We start from the raw sequence: 23,601 nt of genomic DNA, 5'->3' as shown, positions 1-23,601 counted from the left end.
ACATTTACTAGCTATAGGATCCTGGGCAAGTCACTTAACTGTTTGCCTCAGTTTCCTCACATGTAAAATGAGCTGGAGAAGGAAATGACAAAGCAATATCATGAAGAATTGGACAGGAGTGAAACAACTGAACTTTAGTTGGGGCAAGTTTGCCAAGAAAGTCCCAGATGGGGTCACGAAGAGTTGGACACGACTGAACAACATGCACCTCAAAATGAACACTACAGATAGGTTAGATAATCTGTGATTTACTGGAGTCAGCTTTTCAGTGTATTTCCACCTTGGAAATATGCTACAAATCAGGACTTGATTCATTGTTTTGTTGATAAGTTTAGATTTAAGAAAGTGATGAAATATTGAGAACAGTGAATAAATGTAAAAAATGTGTCATGTATACAGTTTTCCCTTTTGAGAGATGTTTGTTGTTGTTGTAGCTTGTCTATAGGACCGTGACATCTGGAAGGTGATGCCATGATATGCAATTGAATTGGATTTAAGTGAGGCAGGGCTGTACAAAGTCACCAGCCTCACTTCCTCCTCCAGAGCCATCTGGGCCCAGGGGCCAGACACAGATCAGGACAACCAGAGATGATTCTTGGGAACTGCTAGTTAAACATTTACCAATATACCGCTGGCTGACTAATGATTTTCTATATTTTTCATCCTTTCAATATTTTCATCCCTCTTAAGTTCATGTAAAATTCTATATACCTGAATTAAATAAGCTTACATTAAAATTCTGTCATTTTTTAAATGTAGACAAAGTTAGTTTCTGTTCTAAGCGAATAACATTTTACAATTGTTTTTTTTACCAGGATGGAGGGCATTTGCTGAACTGCCAAGATGTGTAACAAATTATAAATCTGATATGAAGGATGTTAAGGGCTACCTGTAGCAAACTGTGCTTTCTTATTAACATAAGAAAATTAAAATTACCATTTGTATCATGCAAAAAAAAAAATATACCACTGGCTATAACTAAGCGCCAAATGATTGGATACTATGGTCAATCCACTTATTTCTCTGACATTTTCCATTGAGATTTTTTTAATGGTTTATTCTAGAAGTAATGTTGAGTGTTTTTGAAAACAGTCTCTGGTCTGTTATAATAAATGGCTTCATTCTTAGGGCAATATCAGAAGTAGGATGGAAAAGGAATAGTTGCTAAGGAACCGATTATAGAGTGTTCCAAAAGTTCACTTTTGTTTGTCTTTTAAGAATAATCTGTGCTATAAACTTAATAACAAACATAACAAACATGAATCATATAAATAAAACAAGGAATAAAATCCCAAATAAAACAAAGCAAAAGAGCCAACCATGAACTCTTTCAATTTGATTAAAGAAAAAGATAAAAATTGTTAACAAAATAAGCATAGCATTACTCAATATCTCCCGGTCTGCTTTCAATTCATGTACTTGTAAAGTCTGCTTGTTATTATATTTTATAATCACATTATTATAAATATATTAGCATATAAATCAAACTGTTTTTAATAGTCACTGTGTGTGTGGCCTCCTACTTCTGATTTCTTCACTCTTCATCACTTTGTTTTTCAATATTTCTTTGTATTCTTCCACATTTATTATTTTAAGGTCAGGTTCTGTTATGGTGATACACCTCAACACATTCTGCTATTCCCTAATGACTGGACTTTCGGTTTGGTTCCAGTTTTTGTTTTGCTATTAAAAATAAGTCAGATGTGAGTATTTTTGCCAGATAGTTCATAGATGATAGCTTTAGAGCTGAAAGGAACCTTAAAGTCCATCTGGTTCAACACCCTCATTTGACAGATGAGGAAGCTAACACCTAGAGAAGTTAAGTGATTTGCTTAAGATCTCACAAGTGGTAAACAAGAGAAGCAGGGGCTGAACCAGCATCCAAATCCATTGCTCTTTCCATTGTTATACATTGTTTTTATCTTTTTTTAGAGTAATCCTATAAATGGGTGTTCACTCATTGAGTTGTTTTTCAGTCATGTCCAACTCTCTGTGACCTTATTTGGAGTTTTCTTGGCAAAGAGGCTGGAATGGTTTGCCATTTCCTTCTCCAGCTCATTTTACATATGTGAAAACTGAGGCACACAGAGTAAAATCACTTGTCTAGGATCACACAGCTATTTAGTGTCTGAAGTCAGGTTTAAACTCAGGTCCTCCTGATTCTAGGGCTGGTACTCTATCCACTGTGCCACCTAGCTGCCCTAGCTGTATCAGTGGGTACATCGAGTCAAAAGGTATATTCAGTATTGGGGCAGCTAGGTGGCACAGTGGATAGAGCACCAGTGCAGGGGTCAGAAGGACCTGAGTTCAAATCTCACTAGCTGTGTGACCTTGGGCAAGTTACTTAACCCCAACTGCCTCATCCTGGATCATCTCCAGTCATCCTGATGAATATCTGGTCACTGGATTCAGATGGCTCTGGAGGAGAAGTGAGGCTGGTGACCTGCACAGCCCTCCCTCACTCAGAACAAAGTCAATTGCAAGTCAGGTCATTATTTCTCTGATGGCATGGTCTTCTTTGGCAACAAAGGACGAACACACATATTCAGTATTGTAACCTTTACTCCATGTTAACAGTTTGTTCCCACAAATGATTGCAGTAGTTTACATTTTTACCAATCAATCAATAACATTTACTTAGCCCTCAATGCCACATTGTTGATGAGGAAATAGGAGTACTTCATCACCATGGACTTCACTGCCTGCCAGTGGTACATGGGCTACTGCTGGTGCAGTTTTAGTCCCCTGATGAGGACGGGAGCTTTCTGCACAGCAGCAGTTTGGATAAAGAGGAGGGGGAGGGGAAATGAGGACAGGAGAAAGAGAAAGAGGCTGCTGTGGAAACAGATGTTAGCAAAACATAGAACAGTTGTCACTCAGACCCGTTCCTACCAGCAGCCATTCTGAATGACAGTGATGTCCATGACACAAAGCACAGCATTGTTGATCATTATTCATCAACCCCCTCCCCCATTTTCAGTAGCTTCTTGATACTGTCTAACTGGGATAATTATACATAGAGTACAAACCTCATAGGGTGTTGTGATGATCCAATGAGATAATATACAAAGTGTCCCAAAAATCTTAGTGCATTTTCAAGCTATTAAAGCTTGCTAAAGATTTTTTTTGACTCCCTCCATATAGAATCCTTCATAAACCCTAAAGGACTATATATACCAGCTACTAATTTGAAAAACAACATGGTATAGGGGAAATGCACAGTGCTTACTTTGTCAGAAGAAACCTGGGTTCCAGCCTGCCTCTCATATTTACTGACTGTGATTGTAGGAGAAGCCACCTCTGTCAATATCAGTTCCCACATCTGTAAAATAGGGACAGTAATATCGACAAGAGTTCATGGCATATTGGGAGGATCCAGTGGGATAAAGTATGTGAAGAGCTTTGTAAATTTTAAACCACTGCATAGAAGTCAATTATTGTCATTAGCAATAATCATCATAAATATCCATTTTGTTGCTGTTCAGTCATTTTTAGTCATCTTAGACTCCTTGTGACCCCATTTGGGGTTTTCTCGGCAAAGATACAGGAGTGGTTTTCCATTTCCTTCTCCACCTCATGTTGCAGATGAGGAAACTGAGGCAAATGGGATTAAATGATTTGCCCAGGGTCTCACAGCTAGTGAGGGTCTGAGGCTGGATTTGAACTCGTCTTCCTGACTCCAGGCCCTATCCAGTGCACCACTTAGCTGCCTGAAATATTAGTTCAAAGGCCACCTACTATGCTGGATGCTACATCTACACAGCTATCTAGAAGACACAGACTGTCTTCTCAAAGAACTTAACATCCAATGGGAGAGTAAGGGAAGGACACATAGAAGTAACAATCATAACATGGGCAAGCATCAATGCAAAGGAGAGGAGAGGACACTTCAAGAGGGATTGCTATCTAGGTGGAGGTGTTAGGAAAGCCTTCATGGAGGAGAGAACACCTAAGTTGGTCTGTGAAGGAAAGGAGGGACTTCCACATTCAGAATAGGTCCAGGGGGCCTGTGGAGAGGAGTCCATTCCAGGCATGAGTGTTGGCTTGGGCAAATGCATGGAGATTGGTGAGGATAGGATATTCACAGGAAAAGAACAGTCGGATTTAACAGTCATGAAAGGGAAAGCAACAGGAAACAAAGCTGGAAGGGAACATTGGGGCTGTTCTGTGGAAAACCTTGAATTTGAGGATCTGGATTTTACAGGATATTTGGCAATGGGAGTCAATGAAAGATTGTCAGTGGAGAAGTAATGTGATCACACCAGGACATCAGGAAAAAATAAAATTGACCAGAAATGAGAAGATCGGATTAGAGAGCTGATAGTTTATGGATATAAGAGCACAAGTTAAGAAGCCATTACAATAGTCTAGGTGAGAGGAGATGGAGGTGTCAACTAATTTGGTGGGTGCGGTAGTAGAAAAGAGGGCCTGACGGTGAGAGAATAGTAAAGTAGATCCACAGAACTTGGTAAAGTATTGATCAAAAGGGTGTAAGACAGAGAAGAATCAAAAGGTGATTCCAGGTTATGAGTCTGGATGACTTGGAAGATGGTGGTGCCAGGAACAAAGACACAGAAATTTGGAGGAGGGTCAAATTTCAAGGGGAAGATGATGAGTTTCCATTTTGGACAGGTTAAATTTAAGGAACTGGTAGGATATACAGGTGAAAAAAATCAAATATTTTGTATTATTAATGAAATAATATTTTCCAAAATTTTATACTCACTCCCTTATCAAAAATAATAGTTTCATTCACCATTGGATTAAAATATTGTATCTTCCAGTAATTTAAAAATATAATTTTTGTTATTCAGTTATTCAGCTGTATCTGATGCTTCATGATCTTACGGATCACACTGTCAAATATAACTATATATATATATACATATATATATATATATTATAAACATATATACATATCAACAATATAATACTGTGATTTTCTTTTATCACAACGTAGAGGATCTAACAACTAATTAATCACTGACAAAAAGTATCTGTTGTCTTACATTATAAACTCTCCTATTTCTTCAGTTCTATTTCAAAGGCCCTTTAAAGTCTGGGTTTTTTTTTTTATTCAAAAATTCTCTGAAGTTTTGTGGTTTTAATTGTTCACCCTAAATGCTGACGTTGCTGGGAAATTGGTTCTGGGATCTAGCTAGGCCCATGTTTTTAACGTTTACGTATTATACATAGGCTGTCATTTCTGCTTTTAAAAGAAAAATCTTTGAAATACTCTGATTTTTTTTGTTAATTGATGTTTTTCTTCCTACTGATTGTTGGATTTTTTTCCCTTTTTCATTGAATGTCTGAATTTTGCTAATGGTTTGCCTAGGTGAGACGAAATTTGAGTTTTCTTTGTTAGTCTGCTGGGAATTCTTTCTAGTTACAGAGTACTGCTTGTTTTTGATAGTGCTGGGAAATTTTCTTGCGGCGTTTCCTGAAATGTAGTCGTCCAATTCTTTTCTTCTTTGTCGAACAGTAGTAATTTGAGGACTTTTTTCTGCATGTTCTGCCATATACATCCATCATTTTCAATAGCATTGCTTTTAAGTCTTTTTCCAGTTGAGTTATTTTTGAGCTTTTTATTTCAACTGTTTCAATTCTTGCCTTTGCTTCCATTCTATTTCCTCCTGTATTAATCTGGTTTTTTAAGTCATTGATAAATTTGCTATAATATTTTTCACTTCTTTGGGGTTTTGCCAGTAACTGCTGAGGTATTTTAAAGGTACATTCAATTTTTTTATTTCTCCTTAATTTTCTTAATTGAGTTAATTCCTTATTTTATCCTATCTCATATTTTCCTGTTTTTCATCCTCCCCTTAATTTTTTGGTTTTGTATGTTTACCATCTCTTAAATTTTCTTTGGATATTGGTCCATATCTGTTCTTCCTTCTCATGTTTTTTAGATATGCTTTTGTATTGTTTTTTATCTTGCTTCTTTTACTTCACTTGTTTTTTTTCCATTTTCTCAAGAGGTACTGTATTAATAACATAAAATGTGAAAGCAGAAAGGGACCTGAGATAATCTATTCTGATATCTTCATTGTACAGATGAGGAGACTGATACCAACAAAAGAGATATAGCTTTTTCAAGATCACACTGGTAGTATAACAGAGATTTCTACTCCAAATCTAATTAGCTCTTTTAGACACCTTCATGGACTCTTAAGAAACCCAGAGCCTAGGGAATTTAGATGAACTGGCTGTGACATTTCAGTTTTGATGTTTGGTGTAACTTCTTGTTCTGTTCTGTTATTTCAGTTGTATTCAACTCTTCATGACCCCACATGGGGTTTTCTTGGCAGAGATATTGGAGTGGTTTGCCATTTCCTTCTCCAGCTCATTTTACAGATGAGGAAACTGAGGCAAACAGGGTTAAGTGACTTGCCCAGGATCACACAGCTAACAAGTGTCTGAGGCTGTATTTGAACTCATGAAGATGAGTCTGCCTGACTCTAAACACATTGCTCTATCCACTGAACCAACTAGCTACATTTTAAGGCTCTGTTTATATTCTATATGAAGGAGATCATTTTCAATTCTGAGAATCTTTCAATGGTCAACAAGATGAGGCTAAAAGACATTCTAAAGGATCACTAGAATGGGTTACTCTGTTATATTTTAAAGCTTGCCTTCACTGAATGGCTACCATCAAACACAGAGTACTGGTGGAATGAGTTTCTTGGAACCGTCATTTAGCAATGCAAACTGTTTTTATAGAAGTGACCACAAGCATGCTAGCCATTCATGTACTTCCGTTTGCTTGGGCCTTATGAACCAACCATACACTCCTGTGCGGCTAAGTTTCCTACTATTCAATGAAACTGGATTTTGAAGTCTTGCCAAGCCTACTTTTACAACTCTCTAGAATCTGTCCCCTCTCCCCTCACACGGCCTTTATTCTAGTTAAGCCTTCATCATCTCTTACTTGGACAGTTACAATAACTTTCTCTCTGCCTCTAGTCCCTTCCCTCTCAAATCTGTCTTCTGTATATCTGCCAAACTGATATTCCTAAAACAGATCTGGCCAGGTCAGCTCCGTCCTAAAAAGTCTTCAGTGGCTCCCACTTTTCTAAGGAATAAAATACAAACTCCTTGGCTGAGATCCTATCTACCTTTCTAGGCTTAGTTTGGATCACTCACCTTCCACATACTGGCCTGGTAACTGTTAACATTCCCCTATGACAATTCATCTCTCACCTCTATGCCTTTGACAAAGCGCTCCTTTATGTATCGTTGTTGTTCAGTCATTTCAATCATGTCCTACTCTTTGTGACTCCATTTAGGGTTTTCTTGGTAGAGAATCTGGAGGGGTTGGCCATTTCCTTCTCCAGATCATTTTACAGAAAAGGAAACTGGGGTAAACAGTGACTTGCCCAGAGTCCCACAGCTAGTAAGTATTTGAGGTCAGATTTGAAATCAGGAAGATGAGTCTTCCTGACTCCAGGCCTGGCACTCTATCCATTACCCTACCTAAGTGCCATGTAGCTGCTTCCCTCCTTTATGTATGGAATGTATTAACTGACCTCTGCCTTGTAGAATCCCTAACTTCTTTCAAAGCATAGCTCAGGTACCACCTCCTATCGAAGGTAGTTTGGTTGTTTTTTTGTTTGTTTTTTTTTCTGATCTTATTACCCGTTGTAGGTTAGGTCTGACTCAGGATAGTATTTCATATTCAGGAACTAAAATTAATATCTAACAGTTAACAAAAGGACAATTATTTAGCTATAGCCTGGAAAGCATATTCACCCAGGATACGGCATTGACTCCCTGCCTTTGTGTTGGTCATGCTGGTCAGACACCTGACTCCACATGGGCTTCCTTTGGTGCTTGGTCTACCAGCAAGCTACATCAAAGGTTCAAACTTCAGTCTCTTGGGCCAATAAAGTCTTATTTAAAAACGATTTTTAGCCCCTCTAAAGGAAAACCTAGCCTAACTACTTTTGGGTTGGACACTAGGAAAAAGATAGCCCAGCCTGTATGGCAGGGCCTTAGGAAATATTCCCACTATCCCTTCTCTTCCCCCCCTTTCCCCCCCTTTCCTTCCCAGGGCAGGGACTGTTTTCTGTCCTCATTTTATCCTCAGTACTACCTTGCACATAGTAGGCACCAATTAGATGTTTGTTGAATTGCAGTGTGCTGTATGTTCCTGTTAGCCTTCCTGGAAGTGGCTCAGATAAAAACCACCAGCTGCTAAATTTTACCCCTTCACTTGCAGCAGTTTCCGTTAGGTATCACTTATGATAAATTGGAAAACAGTGGCTGTCAAACATTTTTACAGGCATAATCACTTTCCTTGCGAAATTTGGTACTAATTAAAAAGAGAAAACATAACAAATTAAAAACAACAACAACAAAAACCCAAACCTCCTTCCCCCATTCCATTTTACTGGGAAAATGTCCTGATTTTCCTTGAAATCTCTGGTTGTTTACCAAGTCTCAGAGGATGATGAATATGCCCTGTTCTCTTGTAGCTTTGTCTCCCAAACAAGATCTCTTATCTCCTAAGTAAAGGTCAATGGAAATGTTTTTGGAGACCAAGAATTAGCATCGAAATGGCCAATCTGTTACCCTTCAAATTCCACCTTTATGCTCATTCTTGCAGTTTTTCCTAACTCTTTCTTCCTAGCTAGCCAGCATCATGCTATGCTCTTAGTGTGTGCTTGATAAATTGTAAGAAAACTCCCTCCTTTAGACCCCCCTCTTCAGTTGCTTTTCTCTTGGGTTGCCAATATGATTCACATGGCAGCAACACACTAGCTGGTAATTATTAAAACCCTTCATTATCTCCTAGATTATCTTCTGATTTATTGATCTCCACTCAAATGGACCAAGGTGGGAGCAATTACTCCTTATGTGGGTGTTATGGACCTTTGGGTTGAGATATTCCCTAATATAACATGCCTGACCTCTTGGGCAAATCACTTCACCTCTATCAGTCTTTCCTTTCATCTGTAAGACTGAGGAGGTCACTGAGGTGGAGGGGAGGGTGTGGGGACTGGACAGTAATTTAAAGACATAGCAGGTGGCCAATGGATGCTTACTTTGATATTTATCCAAGATCCCCCTCAATGGAAGTGATCTTTCTACTGGTAGAGATAGCAATTCTTCCCTTTTTTCCTGTATATTTCTTTCCTGTCATCCAGCCATACATCTTGCAAAGAGAATCTACCTAACATACTGGAGGCTTCCTTATAGGTCTTTGAACATTTCCTGAATATTGATACAGCACTGGGGCTACCCCATTCCTCTTGAATTCATTCTTATTCCTTGACTGGTTCACCTTTTTTTTGATAATACAATTTCTTAACCATGTTTTTTAGGCCACGTCATTGGTAAAAGTTCTTTTGGCCTCATTCACTTGATTTTTTGGTTTGTTTTCTGAACTACAAAGTCAGTTTTTTCTGAGTCTTTTTGGATCCCATTAAGGATATGCTTTAATGTTTTATCAACCAGACAATAAAATCGTTTAAGAACCTGCTATGTTCCAGGTACTGTGCTGCTGGGTGTACAGAGGCAAAAATGAAATAAGTCCCTGCCCTTAAGGAACATACACTGTAGCTAGGGGAGAGATAATGTACATAGTTATACACAAAATATTTATAATCAATAATAATAGGTAGCATTTATATAGCACCACAAAGTTTGTAAAGTGCATTACATATGTCAACTTCATTGGAAATAAGATAATTTGAAGGGAAGGCACTTTAGTAGTGAGGGGAAATAGGAAAGTTGGGATTCCAAGAGGAGGAGGTGAGGAGGGAATGCAGTGTAGGCATGGAGTACTACCACTGCAGAAGCAAGGGGCACCACCACTACAGAGACATGGGGCACCACCACTAAGGAGGCATGGAGATGGTAGATGGAGTGCTCTGCGTGAAAAACAGGCCAGTTTGACTGGAAACCATCTGTTAGCTTCTTGTTTTAACTACTTGTTCTTGATAATGATATATTAAGGTCAGCTGTTTCTTCATACATGGCCTCCAAGAAGCCTAATTACTGGAGTGGAATGATAATCCTCAAAGCAATTGTGCTTGAAGAGAACGTGAAGCCAATTCCATCTCAACCCTCAAAGCTTCATGGGAGAGTTGGGAGAGCCCCTAAGGACCATCTAATTCAACTCCCTCCCTTTAAAGAGGAAGATAGAGCCCCAGAGTAAGGAAATTGTTTGCCCAAGAACACAAAGGAAAGATCGTTTAACTCTTACTAAATCTGAGATTCAGCTGAGATACAATCAAATGGAGCCCAAGTCTCATCGCAGAGACCACCTTATACAATCAATCACCTCATTTTACTGAGTTGGAAATAGGTCAAGAGTTAGTGTCAGGTCAGGAAATGGAACTCAGGTCTCTTGATTCCTAACCAGATAACAAAAAATTGACCTTGTTCAAAGTTTCAGTCTTTTCAGAGGCGCTCTGGCCCCGCATCCTCCTTCCTCTTTTCTGCCTGTACTCCATCACACTCCCCATTGAGGAAAATTGAACAGTCTGAGAGGCCAAAATTTAGAAAGCAAGAAAGGATTCACATCCCTAACTGTATCTTTCTATCCAGGTCATACTGAGAACTCATAGTCTTGGGAAAGAAAGCATTTTCCCCTTTCCTAGGCGTCCTGGTCTCTGTTCCTGTCAATTCACAAGACAGTGGACCTTACTTTCAACTTGGTTTTTCTACCCACCCTATGACGCTGAGTCTCAGAAAAGTATGAGAGGCAAGGGAGGACAAAATTTTGAGTTAAGGAAAAGTCCCCTGCAATGGGGAGGCAAGCCCCTCAGCAGCGGCTTAGGTTGTCTTCCTTCCCCAGTCATGCTCCATCTTAAGGGTCCTCCTTCCCAATTATGGGACTGTAATCCCTAGACTATGGTAGTCTCATTGCTTTCAGGTTGGGCCAGGGGGAAAAAATAAAGAGAAAAGAAGTTCAGAAAGAATTATAAATAGGACAGCTTTGACAGCTTTGATATTTAAAGTAAAAAACTGTACATCCCCATTTTTGATACAATTCTCTTTTTTCGGTTCTATTATTTATATGGAAATGCCTATTTTGATTTCAGCATTTTAAAAACCAAATTCTAGGATAAATAAGTAGATGAATAAAGATGAAAGAACAAATAAATGCATTAAGACAAGTAGAAGGGGGGAGTGACTACAAGCTGGGCCCAGGGCTATTTGCACTGAACTGACTTGCTCACAGGGGCAGGACTGGGCTTCTTAACCCCATTTCTAAACTAGGCCAGAGCTTTGCTCTCCTGTGGCCTTTGTCCGCTCTGGCTTCCCTATCTCTTACCTCCAACCCTTAAGGAACCCTGGGAGATAAGAGGAAGAAGTGGTGGAACATCAGGAGCCCACTCTTACCTTCATCCCCAAGCCCACTCTCACCATTCTGTCATCTTTTCCACCTCACCATGGTATCACCCAGCCAGCTCCACCTCCAGCCTTCTTCCCTTCTTCTTGTATTCCTGTACTCATTAAATGGCCTTTGCTTGAGCACATTCCAGCCCAGGGCAAGGCTGTAGCTCCCTTGCCCTCCTTGTAGCTGTGAAAGGGGTAGAAAAGAGAGATTCAAGAATGAAAGTGAGGAGGAAAGGTAGAAAAGTGTCTAGAAGGGTCGCTATGACAGAGACAAGGGAAAGGGTGGCATAAAAGAAGTTGTATAACAGAGGGAACGCAGTAGAAAGAGAGAGCAAAGGGTATGCTGATTTCCCCCCTCCAAACCTTTGAGGTAGGAATGAGAAATGGAGTGTCAACATTGGAGAGGGGAACCAGAGATGGGGAATTTGCAGTTAAGTTTTAGTGAATGTGAGGAGGTAAAATAAGTGAAAAAGGATCAAGGACAAAGGAAGGGGAAGCTGTTAATAATGAAACAGTCCAAAAGATACAGTGGAAGGGGTGGCTGGTGGAAAATTGGCCCAGGGAGAGTAGACATGAGTGTATAAGGATGAGAGAGTAATAGGAAATAAAAATGTGGCAGGTCTAGTACATAAAATGGTGAATCTGGAGGTCAGAAATCATAGAATGGAAAATTGGGTAGGTAGATGGATGAGGTGTTAGTCATGAAGGAAGTGTAATACTGAGCAGGAAGAGATTCTGAATGGAGAGTAGGTAGGGTTATGGGATCCCATGGTTTCCTTTAGAATGTTGGTGAGATGATTTTACCACTAGATGATCTTATTGAAAGAGTGCTACTGGAGGTATAAAGGAAGAGTTGAATAGATGATCATACAGCCTAGGTCCTTTTAGGGGCATAGCTTATCAAATGTAGAGTTTAAAGGAGTATTATCCTTTTTTTAAAAAAAAGCATTTTATGGTTTGATTTTCATCAGCTTTCAAAAACACATCAGTTAAATATACATTAGAGAGCCATTCCTTAGAAATTTGTTTTTCAGTGAGTCTGAATATAACCTTGTTAATCATACTTTATGACAAAACTCCCCCTTAACTTTTATGAACCCTGATGTATCTTTGTTCTTTGGCACCTATCTTTACTCTCTGATTGGTGGAAAGTGACCAGTCTGTCATTATTTGGCAAAAGCTGCTGGGAAAACTGGACAGGATTCTGGTGGAAATTAGTTTCAGTTCAATGCCTCACACTATAATCCAAAGTAAGCTCCAAATAGATACATAACTTAGACGTAAAAGGTCATATCAGAAACAAATTAGAAGAGCAAATAAGAAATTAGCTTTTGCAACCATGGATAGGGGAACAGTTCATGACCAAAGAAGGTATAGAAAGGATCACAAAAGTTAAACTTGAAAATTTTTATTACATAATTTTTTTTGTATAACCAAGACCAGTACAGCTGTGATTAGAAGGGAAACAGCTGGGGGAGCTTGTTGCAAGAAGTCTTTGCAACAAGTTTCTCTGATAAAGGTCTAATTTCTAAGATAGATCAATCAGACCCATTTCCCACTTGATAGATTGTCAAAGTATGTGAAAAGGCAGTTTTCAAAGGAAAAAATCCATGTTATCAATAGTCAAATGAAAAAAATTCTCCAAATAACTAATACTGAAAGAAATGCAAATTGAAGCAACTCTGAGATTCTACCTCATACCTATCAGATTGTTACAGGTGACCAAACGAGAAAACAAGAAATGTTAGAGGAGTTCCAGTTGGTAGAGAGGTGAATTGGTCCAGCTTTCGATTCTGGAACGTTTGGAATTATGCCCCCAAAGTTGCTAAACTGACCCTTTGATCTATCAACAATCCACTGGAACCTATGGCCACAAGAGATCAAAGAAAAAGAAAGAGTCCCATATCTACAAAAATAGAGTGACTCTTTTTCTAGTGGCAAAGAAGTAGAACCCAAGCTGGTACTCATTGATTAGGGAAGGACAAACTTAATGATATTTGAATGTAATGGAAAAACTATTGTGCCATAAGAAATGATGAGACAGTTACAAAAAACATCTCAGAAGATTTGCATGAATAAAATGAAGAATGAAGTGAGTAGTCAGGCAAATAATTTCTGTAAAAACAACATCATAAAGACAAAACAACTTTAAAAGACTTAAGAACTCTCATTGATGCAATGGCCAGCCTTGATTCCAGGGAACCAGTAATAATGCATATTATCCCCCTCTTGACAGAGAAGTTATGGATTCAAATTATAGGACAGCATATACATATATGTATATACACAAGATTGTGTATTATATAAACATGTACACATATATTTTCAGACTCAGTGAGGGAATTTGCTTAGTGTGACTGTGCTGTGTTAGCAAATCACAAAAGGTGCTGAGGAGGGGAAGATAATGCTACTTTCCCCAGACTCACCTTTTCCTATAATTTTGATATTTCTTTCATTATCAGTTATTTGGAGAAATTTTTTCATTTGAGTATTGATAACATGGATTTCTTCCTTTGAAAGCTGCCTTTTCACATACTTTGATAATCTATCAAGTGGGAAATGGGTCTGATTCCTACAAAAGAGGCAACCAGAGCCAGGTGGTTGCATGTGGAAGAGAGAACAGACAGGTGGGTGCTGCTAATCAATTTCTTTGACTTTTCAGGACTGGCCTGCTGTATGTAGCCATGGCCCTCTGGAGAGCATGTTAACAGAAGAGGGGAAGCCAAATAGCTATGGAAATATGATTTGGGTTTGGAGTATACCACGTATTGTCCCTTCTTTCCAAATGTAGGGAAAGGAAGCTATAAAACAGGGGGAGAGAGGAACTGGATCGATCATTATAAAAAATTATATTGTTTCCCACCTATCTGAGGTTTTTACAGTCTGAGATTTCATCATGCAGTAATGTACTCCTGTTATAATATTGTTCCTGTGAAACAAATTACTCCCATATCATCCATGGTTTTGTTTTTTTTAATGAGTCATAAAATCCTGTATATCAGTACAGATAAATCTTTGTCAAAGGCAGAAACTCCCATTGTTAACTTTCGGAAGCCGTTCTCACCGTTTACTTTAGAATCACCCAGGAACTTACCATATGTACCTAATTCTCTTCAGTTTTACAGCTTGCATTTAGGAATGGTTTTCCTTTTGATATGTTCTTTTTGTGAGTATTGGCCCTATTTCCCCCAAAGAGCCTCAATAAGTAACTCAAGGGCAGGCATCATGTCAATTACAAATTTCTTCTGTATTTCCTCACAGTCTCTAGTATGGCCAGCCTGAGAGCCCTGCAGCAAATTTCCTTGTAAAGCAAAAGATTCTTTCATAAAGAAAGTAATCACTCGCAATATATATTTTTAATGAATCCTGGATTATTACATATTGAGTTTGCTTAATGTAGAATCGCCCTGCATTGCAGGAGTATCTTCTATTGTTTTTTGGGGTAGAGAGGGAGAAATAAAATGAGCTATTAAATCATTCTTAGGTTACAAAATAACCACCAGGTAATGTCAAGCAGAAATTGCTAAATGAGCAAGGAGAGGTTTGTATATGTGTGTTCACTGGAAGCTTTTTGAAACTTTTCTTTTCAGATCCAGTGCTCTATTAATTTTACTTATTGATGTTACTATGCCAAGTAATAGTTTAGAGTGTCATCTTATATAATCTTAAAGAATATACTAGGGAGAACACACAGGACACATTAACTACCAGGGTTTAATTAAATCTGCTGAGAATGGAGTTGGTAAGTTTTATAGGCTGGTAGATTTTTAAAAAATCAAATAAAACTAAAATTGTTGTCAAAATGGATAACTGCAGTCGTGTTCACTGTAAGTATATGAATTCCTTGTATTCCCTACCAAGTACTGTGCCTTAAATATATTAAGCACCCAATAAATATTTTTTGATTGAGGAGTTGGTGCCATTCTCACAAGAAGGCTACCTACCGGGGCCAGACCCAGGAGGGGCAACCAAACCCCTGTGTTGGATTGGGAATGGTGTGAAAACTAAGGATGCTGGTCTCATTCAACATGTCTTGCCTTTCCAGGTCTGACTTATCAGAAACATGGCTACTAGTGCTGTACCAAGTGACAATCTCCCCACATACAAGCTGGTGGTGGTTGGAGATGGTGGTGTGGGCAAGAGTGCCTTGACCATCCAGTTTTTCCAGAAGATCTTTGTGCCAGACTATGACCCCACTATTGAGGATTCTTACCTGAAGCACACAGAAATTGACAACCAGTGGGCCATCCTTGATGGTAAGCCTTGGGAAACAAAAGGTTTTTCATGAGGTCTCCTAGGGATGGAGGGAGTGGGGTTGGCTTTGAATGCTTTTGGAGTCAAACTGGGAGAAAAAATAAATGAGAAAAGGTATAAATGCTAACATTTCATGCCACAGTTTAAACTTGATGGGATTATACTGAGTTCAAATCCTGGCTCTACCATTTACTACCTATATAAATCACTTAACCTCTCTAGGACCTCAAGTTTTCTTTTCTTTTTTTCCTATTATAACTATTTATTATCTTTAAAAGCTTCCAAATTTGATGATCTGTTATGCTAATATTTCCCTTTTCTTTTTTTTTTTTTTTGTCCTTAAAACTCACTATTTGTTTTATGGGGTGGTTATCTGGAAGGGGGAGGAGAAGAAGGCATTTTCAGGGAAATTATTGGAATTTTTAAAAAGAGCTATCCACCAAAACCTTATTTAAAAAAAATTTTAAAGAAGCTTACAAATTTGAGATGTAACCATTTTAAGAAACACATTAATCAAACATTTAATAAAAACAAATTTTCTAGTTCATCAAATTTCTTCTCTACGTTATCTTAGTGTACAAAACACAGCTAGTAGAGCTTCAATTTTCTCATCTGTAAAATGAAGAAGTTGGGCTCGATGGCATCTAAAGATCCCTTTCAATTCTAATTCTTTGATCCCATAAATATACTCTTTTTGTTTTTTTTTAAAGATAGAGGAAAGTCTAAGGGTTTTGGTTAAGATTAAAGCCATCATGGCATGGTAGAAAAAACCCTTGAATTTAGGGTAGCCAGGATTCAAAATCTGGTTCCACTGCCTTTATGACCTAGTTCAAGCCATTTCATATCTCTGTGCCTCAGTTTTCTCATCTATAAAATGAAAAGATTGGACTAGATCATCTCAGAGGTCCCTTCCAGAAGTTCCTTTTCAAAGTTGTAAAAACTACCTGATCTTGTTCCCTTCCAAAATTCTAATAAACTTTCTGGGTTATCTGTGGCCGTTCCTTTGTGTATCCCCTAGTCTCAGGTAAAGCACAGTGCCTTTCTTCTGTACCAGTCTCCTGGCTTTTCCAGAGAGTAATAATAATAGTTAACATTTACGTAATGCTTACTATGTGCCATAAAATGAGCTGGAGAAGGAAATGGCAAACCTCTCCAGTATCTTTGCCAAGAAAACCTCAGATGGGATCACAAAGACTGAGATATAACTGAAATGACTCAACAGCAATAAATACTACGTGCCAGGCGCTGTACTAAGCACTTTGTCATCATTGTCTCGTTTAATCCTCACAAATAACCTGGAAGATAAGTACTGTAATTATCCCCATTTTACAGATGAGGAAACTGAGGCAAAGGGGGGTTCAGTGATTTGTCCAGGGTCGCATGACTAGAATCATAAAATCTCCTCAGAGCGAATAGGGATCTTAAAGAACATTTTATTCAAACTCTTCATTTTAAAATTTTTAATTGATATCTTTTTCTAAACATTTATATTTTGATTGGCATTGATATTGATAAAAATTGATAATTTTCATTTCTTATTTTTATAGTTTTTCCTTTTTATATTTAATTTATTTATTTTCAGTTTTCAACATTCACTTCCATAAGATTTTGAATTCCAAATTTTCTCCTCATCTCTCCCCTTGCCCACTCCAGGACAGTGTGCACCCCAACCACCCCTTTTCCCAATCTGCCCTCCCTTCTCCCATCCCCTCTTCTCCCATCCCCTTATATTTTAATTTCTAAACAAATTTCCCTTCCCCAGGATCTCCCCCTTCACACAAAGAATAAAAGAAAGGGGGGGAGGAGGCAGTTCAACAAAACTAACCAACACTTCAGCTAAACCTGACAGCATATTCGGTATTCTATATCCATAGTCCCTCACCTCTGTAAAGAAGTGGGGGGCAGGGAGGGGGTAGTGGGAGAGGACACCAAGCTTGGTCATCATAATTACATGGCATTCAGTTTGGGGATTTGTTGTTGTTGTTTCTTCTACTTACTTTGTTGAGGTTGAATTACATATTATTTTCCCGTTGTCTTGCTTTACCCTGCATTACTGCCCCTTTCAAGTGATCCTTGAATTCTTTATTATCAGTTTCTTACAGCACAGTGAGATTCCATCACACTGCTGCACCATGGTTTGCTTAGATAGTCCTCAGCAGATGCAGATTTACTTTGCCAGTTCTTTGCCGATACTGAAAGTGCTGCTATTCATATTTTCATTTATGTGGGACTTTTCTCTCTGTCTTAGACCTCCCTGGGGTCTATGCCTAGGAGTAGGATCTCTGGGTCAAAGGGTATGGACATTTTAGTCACTCTTTGGCATCATTTCAGTTGTTTTCCAGAATGCCTGAAATTGACTCCTTCACCAGCAGGGTTAGTCTACCTGTTTTTTCAGGCCCCTCCAAGGTTGCCTTTTCTCCTCTTTTTGTCATTTTTCTCACTTTGCTGGATGTGCTGTGAAACCTCTGAGTTGTTTCAATTTGTATTTTTTGCCTTATAAATCATCTGGAGCAGTTTCTCACATGGTATGTAGAGTTTGCCATTCTTCTTTTGAGAACTATTTTGTTTATAACCACTTATCCATTGGAGAATGGCATTTGGACTTAAATATTTCTGTCCCTATTTTGAATATGAACCTTTATTCGAGATGCTTTATGCAATGATATTTTTACCAATATAGAACTTCTCTTCTCATAAAATCACTGATTTAGAGTTTGAAAAGATCCTTGAGATCATTAAGTCTATGCCCTTCATTTTACAGATGATGAAACTGAGGCCCAGAGAGGTTAAGCCATTTTTTGACAGTGTGAAACCATTTCATTTCTTTTATCTTTTGTGGCTGCCTCTGTCCCTTGTTTGCTTTAGACTTTTTACCTAGTGGCCATACCTGTGAAAGGCATCACAGCTAATTCTCTTCTTATTTCTATCAATCTCTCTTTTTACCACTGAAGATATTGAAATCCAGACAAGTGAGATCAAAGACTGGAAGGGAACTCAGAAGCCATCTAAGCCAATTCATAGAAACATGAATCCTCATTACAGCACTCCAGACAAGAAGTCATCCAGCCTGAGTTGCCCAAGGGCAAACAACTAAGGCTCTAATTGGGGACTTGCTCATTCCCAGGCCCCAAAAGAATCTTATTTTTCCATCTCCATTTACCATTTACCTGTGCCTTCTTCCCTTACTGCACGTTACAGTGTAACAAACATCTGCAGCACAGAGCCATAATTTCCCAGATTCCCACCAAAGTATATTCCCTTAAAGAGCAATAGAGAGCAGAGCTGTGACTTATTAAATTCTCCACCCAACCCTCAGCTTTGTTATTTGGCTAGCAGTAGGGAAGAGATGGCATTTTAGTTACTCATGAGTACCAAGGTGGGAGGGATATCTCCCAGGAGACTATGCAAAAATGATTTCTTGATTTAACAGCCTCAGAAGCCAGAGCAAAGGGACTCATACTGTAGAAAATATTTCTCCTTCATTTCTCCTCAAACTCCAGTTCCTACAGAATCGTGTCTAATCGTGCTAACATGTGGAGGAAATATTAGTCAGAAAGATGTGATCTCATGCTAATTAAAAGACTGTCAAAGGATCCTCATTTCATTGCTTAGCAAGTCACTTCAATCCATTTTTTTGTGTGCGTGCCTGACAGCTGGCAAAATTCATGACTTCCATGTGCTCCATGTTTCATGGTGACCTAGCTTCCACTATTCATTCTTTGCACTTCACAAAAGGGAAAAGAGATAGACATTTTTTTATTAAGTTTAATAAGGTTTTGTGGATTTAAAGGCAGGCGTTCACAAAGAGACAGATATTGTGTGAACAATAAGATCACAGAGCAGGGGTGGGCTGTCAAAAATAAAGCTGATGCCCAAGACAGGCCTACTCACTCTTTTTCCTCCTCTGAAAAATGATATAATGAAAACCCTGGTGCAGCTGTCAAACAGTAATGATTACTTCAGAATGAAAAGTCTTAATGCTTTCAGAAAATCAGAATAAAAGTTATATCAACTTTTACATTCACAGTGGGGAAAGTTGGCCTGCTAGTGAGATATCACTGTAAGAACACTGCATGGGGTTGACTTTGCTAATTAGAAAAAGGTTAAGATCCAACCCCATTTCTCTTAGAGATGTCATTCTAAGGCCTCTCTTCCCATTTATCAGGTCTGTTTCATGTAGATCTAGAGACAGCAAGTTGCATATAAGTAGATCAAAGTATTACCTTTCCAGGCAAGTGAATTTTAATTAAATTTTAAATTCTAGTAACTTTTTTTTTTTTGAGGAAAAAAACTAGCCCTGGACATTGACTTATTTTCTGAAAAGAGAGTGAAATCTTTCTAAAGTTGTCAGGGGAGGAGGGAAGAGTTATTGAACAGCCTCACAGAATGTTAGAGACAAATGGGCACTCTGGTTCAGTCCCCTTATTTTACAGATAAATTATCTGAAACCAAGGAAGGTGAAGTCTTTTGCTCAATGGTAATGTTAGAGCTTATAAATGTTAGAGTTATGACTTGCATACTGATTTTCTGATTCCAAACCAAGTATTCCCTCTACAATATCACATTGTCATACAATGTCTGTTAGTGCAATTTCTTTTTCCTTGCTTCTTTTTCTTTTTTTACAATAGGTGATTCTCTAAGTAGATTCAATAACGAAAAAATAAAAGCTACAGCTTTGAGGAAAGTAAGGATGAAGATATGTGATGTTTAACATCATTTTATAGGTGTGGGTTTGCCAAGCCCAGCTTTATTTCTTCCTAGGAACACTGTTTTTAATTTAGATAACCTTTTATCAGGTAGTTGATGATATCTGGACTACAGCCTCCTACCATACTCTTTTTTTTCAAGTTATAGCTTACTTTAAAAAAAAAGTACATCATCGATTCAATATGTTACTTTTATGTAACTTTTATTTTATGTTATGTTATTTTCTCTTCCTCCCACTTTCCTTATTCATTCTATACTTCTTATATTAACCAAATCAAAACTGAGCATATTTTCCCACTTAGTTTTTTTCCTGAGGCGAAAATGTTTTATTAAAACACAAACCTTATCTAGTATAGTAAATCAATAGTTGAAAAGGTGATTCTCAATTTAGACCAAGGCTTGAGAAAATAGAATTATGACATTGTTCAAGGTATAATTGGCACAGTGGAACAATGCTGACCTTCATGTCGCAGGAACAAGTTTCAAATTCAGGCTTTGCTCTTTACTCCCTATGTCTCATTAAACAAGTCACACCCCATCTCCAGGGCTCCCTTTCCTCATTTGTAAAATGAAAGAGTCAGATTGGATGGCAGATTTCTCTCAATCTATGATTCTATGGTCAACATTCATGAACCTTCACCAGTTTCCAAGTATTACTTAGTCTAATTTTGGTTTTATCTCTGGCTTGAATAAACCACAGCTTTCTAACTTCCTCTGAACTTTTCTAGACTTTTTGCCCTCACAAGTTCTACACTGAGACTTTCAGACTTCTTTTTTAGGTATTAAAATCCTTGTAATTTTCCCTGTTTTCAGTTTGTTTGCGTCAATAAATCCACATTTATTAAGCACTACTATTTTCCAGGTGTTGTACTAAAGTGTTGGGCATACAAAAAAAGGCAAAAGGCAGTTCCTGCCCTGAAGGAACTCACAGTCTAATGGGAGAATCTACATATAAAGACTCGGGATGGAAAATGCTGTCCACATCTAGAGAAAGAACTGTCTGAATGCAGATCAAAGCATACTATTTTTCACTTTATTTTTTTCGTAGTTTTTTTTCCTTTGGATTTGCATCTTCTTTTACAATATGACTGATATGAAAATATGTTTTGCATGATTATACATATCAAATTCTTACCATCTCAGATTGGGGAGAAAATTTGGAACTCAAAAAAAACCTTTAAATGAATGCTAAAAGTTGTTTTTACATGTAATTGGGGGAAAATAAAATACATGTTTTAAATTTTTTAATTAAACATATTTTTTAAAAATTTAAAAATTAAAAAACATTTTAAAATTATACCCAAACAACACAGAGATAGGATAAGTTGGAGATAATTAATAGAGGGGAATCTTTTCTGAGATTAATCGAGGGCAGTCACAGATAAGAAGTTAACCTGCCTGCCTTTCATTGCACCCTGGAGTTCTTTGATCCTCAGGGTTGAACCTCCTATGTCTTCTTTGATGGGCGGAAGCATAAAAAGTTGCCCAATCAGTAGAACAGTCTTATTCAATCAGTCAATAGATGTTTTCTGCTTTTTTCCCTTCACTGTGCCAGATTCTTTGAGGAATACAATAAAAAACATATTCCTGCAAAGCAGTTTATAGTCTAATTGAGGGAAAAGACTCTCAGTGGTGAAATGAGTAGAAAAAAGTGAGTGCATCGTGTGCGGATGGACACGTAAAAGGTATAATTCATACAAAGCCAGAATGGGTACTGGAAGGGCATGGCATTTAAAGATTGTTCAGACACAATCCCTGCCCTCAAGGAGCTTATACTGTCTAGTATGAATGATAAAAGATACTCAAGTATAATAGAAAGTAGAATGAAGGCAATTACAAATGAAATGCTATGAAAATTCAAAGGAGATCAATAAAAAGTCCCCTAGCTCACCTGCTACAGGTTTTACATTTAGCCATCAATCAGTGCCCATTTATTAAGTACCTACCATGTTCCAGGCTCTGCAAGAGATGCTGGAGATACCAAGGCAAAAATCAAAGAGTCCCTGCCCTTCAAGGACCTTACATTGTAGGAGAGATGAAATTTGTTTCTCTTGTTTCCTAGGACATCCCTGTAAGGTATTGCTTAAGGACACACAGTATGTCACAGAGCTGGGGCAGAAACCCAAGTCTTCCTTACTCCAAGACCAATCCTCTTTGCGTTCAAGCATGCTACTTCTTAAAATCCAATATTAAGTATTCAGAAAAGAGAAACATGAATCCAGGTTGGACCAGTTGAAAGCAGTTTTTCTCTCTTTCATCTATTTTTATTTGACTCGTCCCTCTTGCTCTTTCAGATCTAAAATTAACACCTTCTAATGTGTGCCAAAGTTTTAAGTTTACTCTTTAATTACTCTTCTGCTGATTCCTTAAATAATGGCCCAGTTAAACATTTCATTGGGCAGTTAAGTGGCACAATGGATAGAGCACCTGACCTGGAGTCACAAAGAACTGAGTTCAAATTCATCCTTAGATACTTACTAGTTATGTGACCCTGAGCAAGTCACAATCTTATTTGCCTCATTTTCCTCATCTGTAAAAATGAGCTGGAGAAGGAAATGGTAAACCACTCCAGTATCTTTGCCAAGAAAACCCCAAATGGGGTCACAAAAAGTTGAACACAACTGAATAACAAAAGCTTTTCCTTCACTTGTAGACCTATTTCTATTCATTTCTTTCTCTTTAACCTTTTTTGAGTCATAGACTCTGTCTAGTGAATCCTATGGACCCCTTCTCAGAAGATTTTTAAATGCATAAAATATATTGGATCACAAAGGAAAACAATTAGATTGAAATCAAGATGTTATTTTTCCCCATTCGTTTCACAGTTCTCCAAAAATTTATGCAGGATTCCCTTCCATGAACCTCTGCTTAAAAGGAACTATACCCTTTCTCTGGAATTTAGGATAATTTCAAGAGATCTATAAAGGGATTTCAGAAGTTTTACCAAAGTGTAACATGGTCCTTTTCACACCCTGTTATGTTTTATTCATACGAATTGATTACACCATGATGTTTTACAAAGGATTGGCTATGAGGGATTGAATTACTAAAAGAAGACAGAAGTTGAGGGGGACTCATGAGCATGCTTGGTGCTGTTGCTAAAATAACCAAACCAGCACTCTTTATAGATTCTCTCTCTCTCTCTCTCTCTCTCTCTCTCTCTCTCTCTCTCTCTCTCTCTCTCTCTCCTCTCTCACACATACGTACACACACACTCTCTTTCATACACACACATACATACACACACTCTCTTTCATACACACACACATACATACACATACACTCTCTTTC

The 23,601-nt window shown here is 38.1% G+C and overlaps 1 protein-coding gene across 1 annotated transcript in view; it reads left to right on the top strand.

Annotated features, from left to right (window-relative positions):
• MRAS (muscle RAS oncogene homolog) overlaps positions 1-23,601 on the top strand; it is a 112,836-nt gene that overhangs the window by 46,003 nt on the left and 43,232 nt on the right. The window contains exon 3 of the mRNA XM_072613553.1: positions 15,395-15,605. Within this exon, the coding sequence (XP_072469654.1) occupies positions 15,413-15,605 (193 nt within the window). The 5' untranslated portion in view covers positions 15,395-15,412. The remainder of the gene's footprint in view (positions 1-15,394; positions 15,606-23,601) is intronic.

The sequence above is a fragment of the Notamacropus eugenii genome, chromosome 5, assembly GCF_028372415.1.
Source record: "Notamacropus eugenii isolate mMacEug1 chromosome 5, mMacEug1.pri_v2, whole genome shotgun sequence".
Classification (NCBI taxonomy): Eukaryota; Metazoa; Chordata; class Mammalia; order Diprotodontia; family Macropodidae; genus Notamacropus; species Notamacropus eugenii.
Note: the sequence above shows the minus strand (reverse complement) of the source record. Positions and strands in the feature narration are given on the sequence as shown.